Raw genomic sequence first — 12,931 nt, 5'->3', positions numbered from 1 at the left:
CCATTTTTTCCTGCATACTCTCTCCTCTCTGAGCTTTCATAATATTACTCTTTTATAGATCTGCTCCTGTCTGTCTACTCTATCTCAGTCTCCTTTGTTGGATCTTCACCCTGCAAAAGTCATAATCTGCTAAATCTTTAGTAAACCACAGGTCTCTGTTCTTGGCCTTCGTTTCTCCTCCCTCTATACTATGACCTTTGGTGCACTATTCAACTCCCAAGGATTTACTAATCATCTTTATGAAAATGATTCCCAGATAATATCTCTCATTACCTATAATGTCTTTTAACTGTCTTTTAAGCATCTCAAACTAGATATTCTGTAGGTATCTCTAACTCAACATATCCCAAACCAAACTTGTTATCCTCCCCCAAAACCCTCCTATATTCTAAACTTTTATATTACTAAAAGTATTACCATTTTCTCTGTCACCTAGGTTCTCAATTTCAGTATCATATGTCATTCTTCACTATTTACTCAGATTTACCCTACATATCCAATATTTATCAAATATTAATGCAGATGCTCATTTGTTGAGGCAATAGAAATATGGCTTCCCTATTATAAAGAGAACACAAAGGCACTGCTTATTTTTCTCTATTTTTATTTTCAATACAAAAAAGCTGATTAATCCTTAACTGCCAAAGACTAATAGTCAATGAATTTTTCCTCCTCCCCTAATTAGGAAATGGAATTCCCACTCCAGTGCTACTACCACCTCTGCCTAATTTTTCACAGGGGCACCCACATTAAAAGTTCAATAGTCACAATTGTGGCATATATATGGCGTGTGAAGAGACATTACCTCCTATCACTTCCCAATTACATATCCTATAATGCCAAAGAGTGACCAGAGAAGATTCTGGGAAAATTGACCTTATTACTTGCAAATACCTAGTTTGCAGATAATAGTACAGTGATTTTATCAAGCCTTAAAACATTCAATGAAATTGGACTAATATCTTTTATAGAAAAAATAAAATGGATGAAAAATATCATTTGCCTAGATGATAACATATAGTTAGAAAATGACCTCACTGAATTTGTATATGTGGATTTATGTGCATATCTGTGTAAGCATTATAGATTGATAGTAAGTTGATCCTATAATTGAATAGGAAAAAAAAAAGAGGAATTTGGAGCATATTTAGGAAATAGTACTGTGCCTTTCATGATCCTAAGATACTCCCTGACATATTGCATCTTGTCTTCATGTTTTTGAACTGTTTTTTTCAAATCCAAGAATATTCTCCCTTTGCACTTTTTCCTCTCAAAATTGCTAGATCCTCTCAAGATGGCTCAAGCATCACCTCCTAAAAGAAGCTTTTTATGATTTCTCCCAGTTGATGATGTTCCCGCATCTCAAAATTTCTTTGTATTTATTTATTTGAGTAAATTTCCTCCAGTAGAATATAAACTGCTTAAAGAATAAGAGATGTTTCATGCTGCATAGTTGATAATCTTGGAATGCCCCAGACTCTAAAGAATCAAAGTTAAAGGGCAATGGTGAGACATAAAGGGGAGCAGTTGAAATATATTTCAATGATGACCTCTGTGTAAGAACTGTGAAAGATACTATTGAGGAACTAGATAGCAAGCCTATGAAGAGTAAAGAAAAACAAATAAAGAGCCTTTATACTACAATGGTAAACAAAAAGAATAAAAAAAATCTAGAGGAAGACTTTCAAATATACTTAGGGCATCTACGGGATATGATGGACAAGAATCTTACTAAATGAGTCATTTAAACAACAATCATTTCCTACCATGTGTCAGACACTATACTAGAGGCAATGCAGGGATAGATTGCAATTTGTAGCCACAGAGGGAATAACTACATTGATTAAATCAGAGGTTCTTTGAAGTATTAAAGAAGCATTTTCAAAAGCACATTGAAATGCATAAAAGATGAGCAATGTAGACATAAATATTTTATATTATTGCATAAGTTTACCAAGAGGTTTTACTGAGATCTCAGTTCAAGCTATTCAGACTACCAACTTGTTTTTTTTTCTTGCTACTTATTATGTAGGAGTTTTTTTAATAGTATTTTCTTCTCAGTATTTTTTTTTTGCATATGGTATTTCTGCTAGTGGTATTCATAAATAATTTTAGGTTTAGATCACAAATATTAATCCAACATTCCCAAGTTTAAGGATACGGATAAAGATTATCAAAGCCTTTTATTTTATCATAGGTTAGTAGTCAATATTCATAAGTATATCATGAGCAGAAAATGGATTGGGAAAGATTTTAAAGGAAGCTTGACTCCTGTTCTCCCATATCTTAAACTGTAATTGGTTAGAGAAAATAAAACACAAATAAATATATTTAAACACAAATAATAGTAACAAATAATATAAAAATATATTTTTAAATTATGTATCTGTAATATTTTATGTGGGTATTCTCTTCACCAGTGAAGATTTCAATCCCCTCTTCACAGAGGACCATTTTCATCAATAACAATGGCTGGCAAAATGCATAAACTAGTGGCCAGTTCCCTGATAATCAGCCTCTCCAACTTATCTAGCATGATCCTTAAATGACAAACTAAACTTATATTCAGAAAGTTTTTCAGCTTCATAGGACCTGCCATATATTATATTCCCATTAGACTAACTTTCAAGAATCCAGGATCACTTCCATGCCTTCATAAAAATAGATTTGGACAGTTTCCTACAGTACTTTTTTAAAGTTCATATTAATGGATTGGCCCAGTCAATATAATAAAAAGGACAATACTACCAAAATTAATTTACTTAATTCAGTGCCTCACCCAACAAGCAAAGTATTCCTTAAAAAGCTTGAAAAATAATGATTTAACTCACTTGGAGGAACAAAAGGTCAAAAATCTCAGGGGGAATAATGGAGGGGAAAGATGGAAATGAAGGAGCCCAGGTTTCAAAATATACTACTAATCAATAATCATAAAATATGAACAGGTTATAAGTAGAATAATTTAGAAACAGAATACAGAAGTAAAAAAACATAGTACCCTAATATTTAATATGAATCTTAAGATGCTGATAAAATTTTATAAGAATAAGAGACATTTTCTAATTGATAAATGGTCAAAGGATACAAATAGGAAGCTTTCAGAGAAATAAATCTAAGTTATCAATAGCTATATGAAAAAGTTTTCCAAAAAACTAATAATCAAAGAAGTACACCATCAAATTGCCAAAATTGACAAAAAACAAAACAAAAAAAACCAAAAAAACAGAAAAGGCTGCACACAAAAAAAATGAGGATATGTACTGTTGTTGGAGCTCTGAATTACTCCAGGCATTCTGAAAAGCAAGTAAGAACTATGACCCAAAAGATACTTACCTGTGCCAATTCCACTATTAGTTTTATATCCCAAAGAGCAAAAGAAGCTTTATAAACAAGAATATTTATAGAAGCTCTTTTTATGGAGGCAAAGAAGTGAAAACCAAGGGAGTGTCCATAAGTTGAAGTATGGCTATACAACTTATGGTATAAGAATGTGATGAAATGCTAATATTAAGTGTTAATAAAGGGAATAGTTTCAGAGAAACCTGGGGAAACTTGTGCAAATTGATGTTGTAAAGCAAACAAAACCAAGAGAAAAATTTATACATTAACAACAAAATTTTGATAAACATGATGACCATGATTCCAAAGGATCCAGGATAAGAGGTAATAAGACTTCATTTGTAGATATATAGACATATTTTTGGAATATAGCCAATGCAGGAATTCAGCTAGGTGGCTCCATAGTGCATTGAGTGATAGACCTACAGTCAGGAAGACATCTTCCTGAATTCAAATGTAGCCTTTGTGTGACTCTAAGGTATCTCCCTTAGCCCTTTTTTGCCTCAGTTTCTTCATCTGGAAAATTATCTGGAGAAATAAATAGCAAACCACTCCAGTATCTTTGCCAAGGAAACCTAAAAGGGGTTGTAAAGAATCAGACATGACTGAAAAAAAATTGAACAACAAAATCCAGGAATTGGTTTTGCTTGATCTTGCATATTTGTTATAAGGGTTTTAATTTTGTTTTACAATGGAAGGAAGTAAGAAGAAATATATATATATATATATATATATATATATATATATATATATATATATATATATATATATATTTGTTTATTAAATAAAATTTTAAAGTGTATGTAAAAATTTCAGAAGTGAAATTAATATCTGAATGAACTGTATTTTCCAATATAGGGGGTATATAATAGAGATATCTTTCTCCCAGATAATTCTAAACTTAATTATCTTCCTAATAATTAAAGAGACAATGTATAATGGCTAGAGAGTTGCACTCAAAGTCAAAGACTTGAGTTCAAGCCTTATCTCTTATGTAAGATGCATGTAACCTTAAGCAAATCAATTAATTTCTCAAAGCCCCAAGCAAATGTCTAACATTATAAATTTTAGAGAATGTGTCAATCTGCTTATCATTCATAGCTCTTTACACTAATGAAATCATAAACCTGTTCCAAAAATAAACATCAACAATTTTTTATCTAAAATTTAAAAATTTCCTATATGTTTTTTAACTGTATATATATATATATATATATATATACATATATATATATATATATAATAATAAATTTATTTCATGCTTTAAGGTTTAAGGAAAGCATTCTTTGAGCATAATCTCATTGGATCCAAACAATACCACTGAGGCGGTGGATGCTATTTTCATCCATCCATTTTTAGAATTTCCATCCTCCAGATTTTGGTGATGGATGGGTGAATTAATAAATGGTCGCCATAAACACCATGTTTAACCAGCCCCAGAGCTCTCCATCACCTCCAGCAATCTATCCTGACCATCTTATACCTGGCTCTACCATTTACTGTCCTTCCCCTTTTCCCCAGGACTGGATCACTAAAAATCATACTTCTAGCCTCAGAAGAATTTATAGCTAAGTCTGACTAATGGGAATTCAGTAAAATGATTTCATTATTTGAATTTTAACTGCTTATTTCTATTGGACTAAAACTAATTATAATATTTATATAATCATAACTTTTTCATTTAATGTTTACACTCATTTTTAAAAAATTTGAGTTCCACATTATCACCCAAATTCTAACCCCTCCTCCCCCTATTGAAAATGCAATCAATACATCAATTATATGTATGAAGTCATGCAAAACATATTTCCTTATTAGATGTTTTACAAGGGGGAAAAAGCAAGAAAAGTAAAGTGGGAAAAAAATATGCTCTAATCTACAATCAGTGTTCATCAGTTCTCTCTATGCCGGTGGATGGATAACTTTTTCTTATGGATCCTTTGGAATCATCTTGGATCAACTGTATTGATCAAAGTAACTATCTTTCATAGTAGATCATTGTTATAATATCATTGTATTCAATGGTCTCCTAGTTCTGTTCACTTCATTTTGCATCAGTTCATCTAAGTCTTTCCAGGTTTTTTCTAATACCATTTTCCCCTTGTCATTTCTTATAGCACAATAGTATTCTATCACAATAACACACCACAACTTGCTCAGCCATTTCCCAGTTGATGGACACCCCCTCAAATTCCAATTTTTTCCACCATAAAAAAGTCACTATAAATATTTTTCCCCTTTCTTTTATTTCTTTTGAATACAGATTTAGCAGTGGTATGCTGAGTCAAATGAGTATGGACAGTTTTATAGACTTGTAGGCATAGTTCCATATTGTTCTCCAGAATGGTTGGACTAGTTCACAACTCCACCAAAATAGCATTAATGTCCCAATTTTTCCACCTCCCCTTCAGCATTCGCCATTTCCCTTTTATGTCACATTAGCCAATCTGATGGGTGTGAGGTGGTGCCTTAGAATTGTTTTCATTTGTACTTATGTAATCATCAGTAGTTTAGAGAATTTTTTATATGATTAATACTAACTTTGATTTTTTCTTCTAAATACTGTTTTTACATGATTATAACTTCTACTTTTTTTTGTTAAGGCAATTGAAGTTAAGTGATTTGCCCAGGGTCACACAGCTAGGAGGTGTTAAAGTGTCTGAGACCAGATTTGAGTTCAAGTCCTCCTGACTTCAGGGCTGGTGTTCTAACCACTAGGCCACCTAGCTGCCCCATGATTACAACTTCTAATAGAGAAAATTAGAATACATGCACAGCACTTCAATGGATTCATTATTCTATTCCCACTTCCATTCAATTTGGACCTCTCTCTACTCCCTTCCATCCTTTGTTTTGGGAACAGTAAGCAAATTAATACCACGTGTTTTGGAAAGGCCATACAAAAATATTGTCCTATATGTTACTTCACTATCACTTTAACTCCATATACCAAAATCCCCTTCCCTGGTCATCAGTTCTCTATGTGTATTTTTTCACTTTTGTATCTATATCTTGTGCTTAGTAAACATATATGGGTGTGCAATAATTTTTCCTTTATTTTACACATGAGGAAATTGAGACTCAGAGGTTAAGTGCTTTTCCCAAGGTCATATAACTAACAAATATTTAAGCAGGATTTATAACTAGTGTTATTATCTCCAAATCATAAGTATTGAAACACTCTGTTCATGCTACACAATGTATCTAACAGGACAATCTGTAACTGAAGCACAAAGAGACTGATTTATATCATAAAGGGGACATTCTATAGCAAATTCAGGATTTGAATCTCTTATTTTTCTTTTCAATATTAATTAGTCAAGTGATAGATTATCTTTTGTTAAAGAGACAGTAGAAACCTTCTTTTAGTCCTGAGGTAAAACTGATTATTTAGATGTACAATCTGAATCATATTTATGAACTTAAGGCCTTCAATGGTTGAGCTGAACATTTTTTTACCCAAATGATTTTGCAGTTCCTACTACTCCTATTTTCATTTGTGGCTACTCAACTTCATGTGTTTATAGTCAAAGTCATTAGAGAAAGCATGAAACTGGAAGATAATAAAAAACCAAGGAAATTAAAATGTTTAAGATACTGGGAAAATTGGTATTTGCAGTTTTATATTGTGTCTGCCAAACTGTGATACTCAATGTTTGGGAAAGTATGTGAAAGCAATGAGAAACCTTCATTGTAAAATCTCATTGCAAGTCAATTTGCAAAAATATTGATTTAGCTCTAATGGAGAATGTCAGTTTCTTCTGTAATGTGCTAAATATGGCTTTTCTTTTATCTGATTTTGCTTTCTGAGTCTAAATACATTTTAATCAATGATTTTGCAGATAGTACTTTGGGGGCTTGTTTAATAATAAGATTCCCTTAAAGGTCTTTCCTAACCTTACAGAAAAGAGAAAGATGCTCAGGCACACTTCTCTACATTTGGTCTGAAGTACTGACTCTTATTAAGTTTGTTTTCTATAGGAAACCACCATCAACATGAATCCAGACAATAAGAAGAGAAAGATCTGATATTATTGTTGATTATCTAAAGGGACGAAATGTTTATATGTGCTATACATACATGCATATATATATATATATGTATATATATACATGTATATAATGATCACAGCTTGTTCATGGATGGACTTCAATAAATTAATGAAAATGTCCTTCTCAACCTGTTTTATTGTTTTTAAATCAATGATACATAAGACTATTTAATAGTACCATATATAACAATATTCATGTCTATTTCTTTTTTTCTGGTTTCAGAAAATGATGATAATCTGAAAGGCATGAAAAACAGATTGGAAAATGCTAATGAAAAGAATGGTGACCTCCTAAAAGGTTTGAATGATACATTGGGAAAGTTATCAGCAATTCCAATTGGTAAGCAGAAGCAGTATTTGAGAACTCCATTAAGATTGGTCTTTTCAATCTATACCCTGGACATTTTAATATTTTCCCTAAAATAATATTCTTAATAGCTGTCAATGCCTGCTTAATACTTTCTTATTATTGTGGATTTTTTTCACTTTGCTTATAAAGAAGATACACTACAATCTACATAATATTTTCAGTTTAATTTTTGTCTCTTTTTCCCCCAAATCAAATATCAGTAGGCATATATTTCAGAAGAGGGAAATTATTATATTATTTTGCTAATTGTAAGATATGAATTAATGAAAAGGAAAGAATTCATAATTAATCAGCAAAGCTTTATCCCTGGTATTATTGGAGCTTCAAGATGATGGTAACCAATACAGGAGTCCAATACTTTCCACAGATACACCCAAGGAAAGTGCAATATTTGAAATGTTTTGACTTTCAAAAGGCCTTGATGACATGGCATTGTATAGTGCCACTTTAATATAGTTTAATAGTAGTTCTTGAAAATGTGTCTATATTTTTCTCATGCTATATACATTCACTATAAAGCTGTTGAATTGAACTAACCAGAAATTAGTGTTCTCTCTGTTGTGACCAAGAAGATGAATATATGTGTGTATTTTATACATATATATATATTATACACATATGTATGTATGTGTATGGATATGTGTATGAATAGATACTCTTATTATACATATAAGTGGCTCTATTTCTGTTTTGCTTATTTACTATTATTTTTCCGTATCAAAAAGAGGTAGTGTATTTTTTTTTCAAAATTAAAATTGTAAATAATTTTACCTGCACTATAGAAAATGAAGGGGAACTCCCTGAATGTCCAATATTTTAGTAACTAAAAATTAATATATTATATATACACGAATATATATAGATTATATACATATACATATAATACATCCATATTATCTATAAATTATAGATATGCATACATATTCTAGTAGTTCTGTTTCACCTATAAATATGTAAAAAAGAGAACTATTATGTAAGAGAAGCATTAAAATATAAATATTTATAAACAATCATTTCAACTTTATATATAACTCATATAAGTTGTACAAAGGTTTTATAAAACCTACATATAATCTAGATGTAGACTGTAATAGTCAAAGTATATACTTATAATTTATATTCAAAATATACATATGTGCTTTACATGCATTCTAAGTATGTATATATAGATATATATGTCATGAGGATTGTGTTATGTATATATTGTGAATGTGCATATGTGGTACATGTGTATGTTTTTTAAAAATCTCTAAAATTGAAGCTAGGGTCCATTTATTTATTTATTTTGATGCTGGGAATTAGAATTAGATTTGAAGCCTCATTTTGATGAATCTATGTGGTTAATTAAGATTAATTTTTGTATTTAATGCAGTGAACAGCAAATCACTTCCAAAATCCATGTTACTTATTCAGCAGTAAATGAAAGGAAACTTACAAGAACGCATAATACTTTAATACTTGAAAATGAATAGTGTGTGTCTGTGTATACTTTAAAATGTCTCCATGTCCTAAAATTGCAACCAGGGTATCTAGTCATTCACTTTTTGTCTATGGGAATGAGGAGGATTAGATCTGAAGTCTCACTTTGATGAATCTATATAACTCTTGGAGATTAATTTTTCTTTTTAATATATTGAGCAGCAAATCATCATTCTCCCTTGTGTAGTGAGCATTCAGAATAATCACTTTGCTATTCTGATTTAATCAGGTATTCATAGTAAAGGTTCCTGAGAAAATTTAATTTGATTTTTTAAAAATCTTCATTTTCTATGACTGAGACTTAAAGTTCAGACTGTTTTCTTTGGAAAGAGACGGTCTTGAGGTCAACCAACCCAGAATCCAACTTTGACAGTCACAAATGAAACTATGATAACCTGACCCTTTGTTTTGATTCTCATTACTTTCTGCTGCTGACAGATACAGCTGCAAAATTGCAAGCTGTTAAAGACAAAGCGAGGCAAGCCAATGCTACAGCAAAAGATGTTCTGGCACAGATTAAAGATCTCAACCAGAACCTTGCGGGCCTGAGGAACAATTACAATAAACTGGCAGATGATGTGGCCAAGACAAATGCTGTGGTTAAAGACCCTGCCAAGAATAGTAAGTTTTTCTCTTTATTCTTATTATAACTTTTGTTCCTTTACCCTAAAATTATATCACAGAATGCTGAAACTAATGAGGAATTTTAGCCCAATCTCATAATTTCAATCTAGTATGCTAATGAAACTGTGCTCTCATTGATGCAGACTGCAGAACATCCATCTCTGTCCATCCTAAGAAACTCTTATCCATGCCCTTTTATTAATTCAGCACAGAGATTCCATGTAATGTCCAAGAGATTTTCCTTGAGTTCTCTTGATATTTCATGGATACCAGCGAGGCATGTAGATTAATAAATCCCTGAAACAATCTTTGATTTTATAGCTGAAGAACCTTAGGCCTAGGAAGTATAAGTGCCTGGATCCAGGTGGAAAAGTGAATAGGTGACATAGTTAGATCTAGAACCTAGGTCTTTGAATACTCCTTCCAATATCCCTCCTAACATGACACAAAACAGTTAGAAAATGATCCTGAAGTCTCCCATAATTTGACATGAATACGTACTCATCTTCACTATGATGGAACACATATCTGTTATCTTCAGGATAATGCTCAGAGAATGGATGAAGTTTCATAGGATTATGGAGTTATTAAATCTGAACTTCAGAAGACGGCCAGAAGTAAAAAAAAAACCAAGTTTTCACTAGGGGCTAACTTTAGATAATGCTACAAGTGCTTTGCTAATCCTAAAGACTCAAATGTTGATTTTTACTACATCCATATCAGTTCTCAAAAATCTTACAAACACTTCTCCAGAAAGGAATTTGGGAAGGCTCACTTCCTTTCCCTTCCAACCAAGTATTCTCAACATCTTTTAGCACAAAACCAGTAGTGCATTGGGCTCTTGAATTTCATTTAAAACAAACAAATACAAAACAAAACAAAGCATCTTTTATGAATATTCCTCAAGAAAGACAAGGTATTTAATAACTATATACAAACACATAACTTTCAGAAAAATTTCTCATTTAATACAGTCATGAAAATCTATCAAAAAGATTTAATAACCATAAAAATAGAGCCACAAAACATTCCTTCTGCAGGCTAAAAAATCAATAAGACCAAATGGCACATGGAATTACACTATACAGTATTTCCTTTAAAATTGAAGTCCAAATTTTTATAAAGCCAATATTGTTTTCCTATTTATGTTAACTTTGAATGAAATTATTTATGTTAACTTTGAATGAAATTATAAAGGATGACAGCTCTTAGCACATTTTAAGTCTGTTTTTAATGCTCTATTGAGTAGAATCATTCTTGTTCTTTCAATATAAGATGCAAAAGGAAAGCTTTCTATTTAATGGAACATGGTAATGAACACTTTTGTAACAAGAAGAATGATTTCAAAAATAGTATAATTTTTAAAAAGTTTTTTAAAAAGATACATATTGTTTTGTCTTTAAATGTGGATCATTTATAATTTATAGTGTCTTATAAAAGCTGAGAATTTCATTAGTGTGTAAATACATTATCTAGTCTTTAAATTCTTTCTCATAATCTATCTTATTGTTTTCCTTTTCGCTCTTCTACATCGATATCTACAGAAATTAGTAAGTATCATTTAACTTACAAGTTATCAATTACTTGCATATGTTTCTTTGTCCCTGCAACCCTCTTTTGTCCCTGTTTTAAAGTACCATGTGGTGCTTTGGGAAAAATAAATTTTGTTTTTTCATTATTACTATATTACTATCCACTGTGATGAGTACAATTTTCTCTTACAGAAAAGCCAGTAGCGATGGATGGATTTATTTCATTTAGTTTCATTGTTGACACCGATAGAATAATGTCATAACATATATACCAGCAGCAAAGCTAAAAATCAAAACTTGAATTGCATGTATGAGTGTCATGCTTCAGTACCACCTAAATATCTTAGTACCAGGGAACAGAGAACACTTATAAATTGAGCTAGGATTTCAGATTACTTTCTTGCAATAAAGTTGACACTAATCAGAGGTTTTATTGTTGCTGTGTACTCCAAAGCATGACCAAAGCACTGCCGTGAAGCTTTTTTTTTTTTTTTTTTTTTTTTTTTTTACAGTCTCTTTGGATCAACACAGAAAAGTTTGATTGGCTCATTGTAGAGTAAGAGGATCTAGGGACTTCATCAAATCTCAAAGGGCCCTTACTGTAACTCTCTCTCTCTTTCGTGACCTCTAAATATACTGCTAGCATTCTGTCAGGTTTTCTTTTTTTCCTGACACCAAATTAATTTGTGAAGCTTTGGTGTGGTATTAGGAAGTTGAGGGAAAGGAAAATGAATTGTTGAAAGGTTACCAGGAAAGTGAAAACTGTAGTTATATTGAAGATCTGGAAGGGGGAAAATGATGTTTTTATCTGAGCTAGGGACATGACAGTTCAAAAATGAAAAAAAAAATATGAAGAAGAAACTTTTTTTATTTTCTTTAGCCAAGTTGCCAACCTATTGTAATAATTTTAAAACAGTTTAAATAGTATTCAAACACTCACACTCATGAACATGAGACTAATTTTGTAGGTGAACAAATGACCTATTTCCAAATAACATGTTTTAAAAAAAAAAAAAAAGATTCACTTTCATACACTTCTGAAGATGAGTCATCAATGGGCCATTGTCAGCCACATGGGACATCTTTCACAATATAACTTGGAATTCAATTGTGCCCCTTGAATTGTCTCAGTTTCATCAGGGATGTCAATGATAGAGTAGATAAAATGGGGGTTGTTGAGTGAATAAATTACCTTAAATCAGGTGAAGCTGCCATCATCTTAGAATAAGAAAAGATAATTATACCTCTAAAAATGTCAGGCTTCCTCCTAGGGGAAAAAAATACATTCTAGGAGTCTATGGAATAGTATGTCTAGACACTACCCAATCATTCATTGTTTCTACTCAAGGCACCAGAAGGAAATGGGTTTGAATTACTGCATGAGATATTTAAGTGGTATAAGAAAATACTTTTTAAGAATTTTTCATCAGTAGAATCCTTTGTCAAAAGACATTGTGACAGTTACTTTCTTTGACATATACAACAAGAACAAAAATTAAAGAGGGTAATTACCCATATTTTATATGGAGACTGGC

The 12,931-nt window shown here is 31.5% G+C and overlaps 1 protein-coding gene across 1 annotated transcript in view; it reads left to right on the top strand.

The window, feature by feature from the left end:
• The window catches only part of LAMA2 (laminin subunit alpha 2), a 784,999-nt gene that overhangs the window by 696,261 nt on the left and 75,807 nt on the right, over positions 1–12,931 (top strand). Inside the window, exons 42-43 of the mRNA XM_074309868.1 lie at positions 7,615–7,731; positions 9,679–9,861. Of these exons, the coding sequence (XP_074165969.1) occupies positions 7,615–7,731; positions 9,679–9,861 (300 nt within the window). The remainder of the gene's footprint in view (positions 1–7,614; positions 7,732–9,678; positions 9,862–12,931) is intronic.

The sequence above is a fragment of the Sminthopsis crassicaudata genome, chromosome 4, assembly GCF_048593235.1.
Source record: "Sminthopsis crassicaudata isolate SCR6 chromosome 4, ASM4859323v1, whole genome shotgun sequence".
NCBI classification, from domain to species: Eukaryota; Metazoa; Chordata; class Mammalia; order Dasyuromorphia; family Dasyuridae; genus Sminthopsis; species Sminthopsis crassicaudata.
The sequence above is the reverse complement of the archived record's forward strand: the minus strand, read 5'-3'. Positions and strand labels throughout refer to the sequence as shown.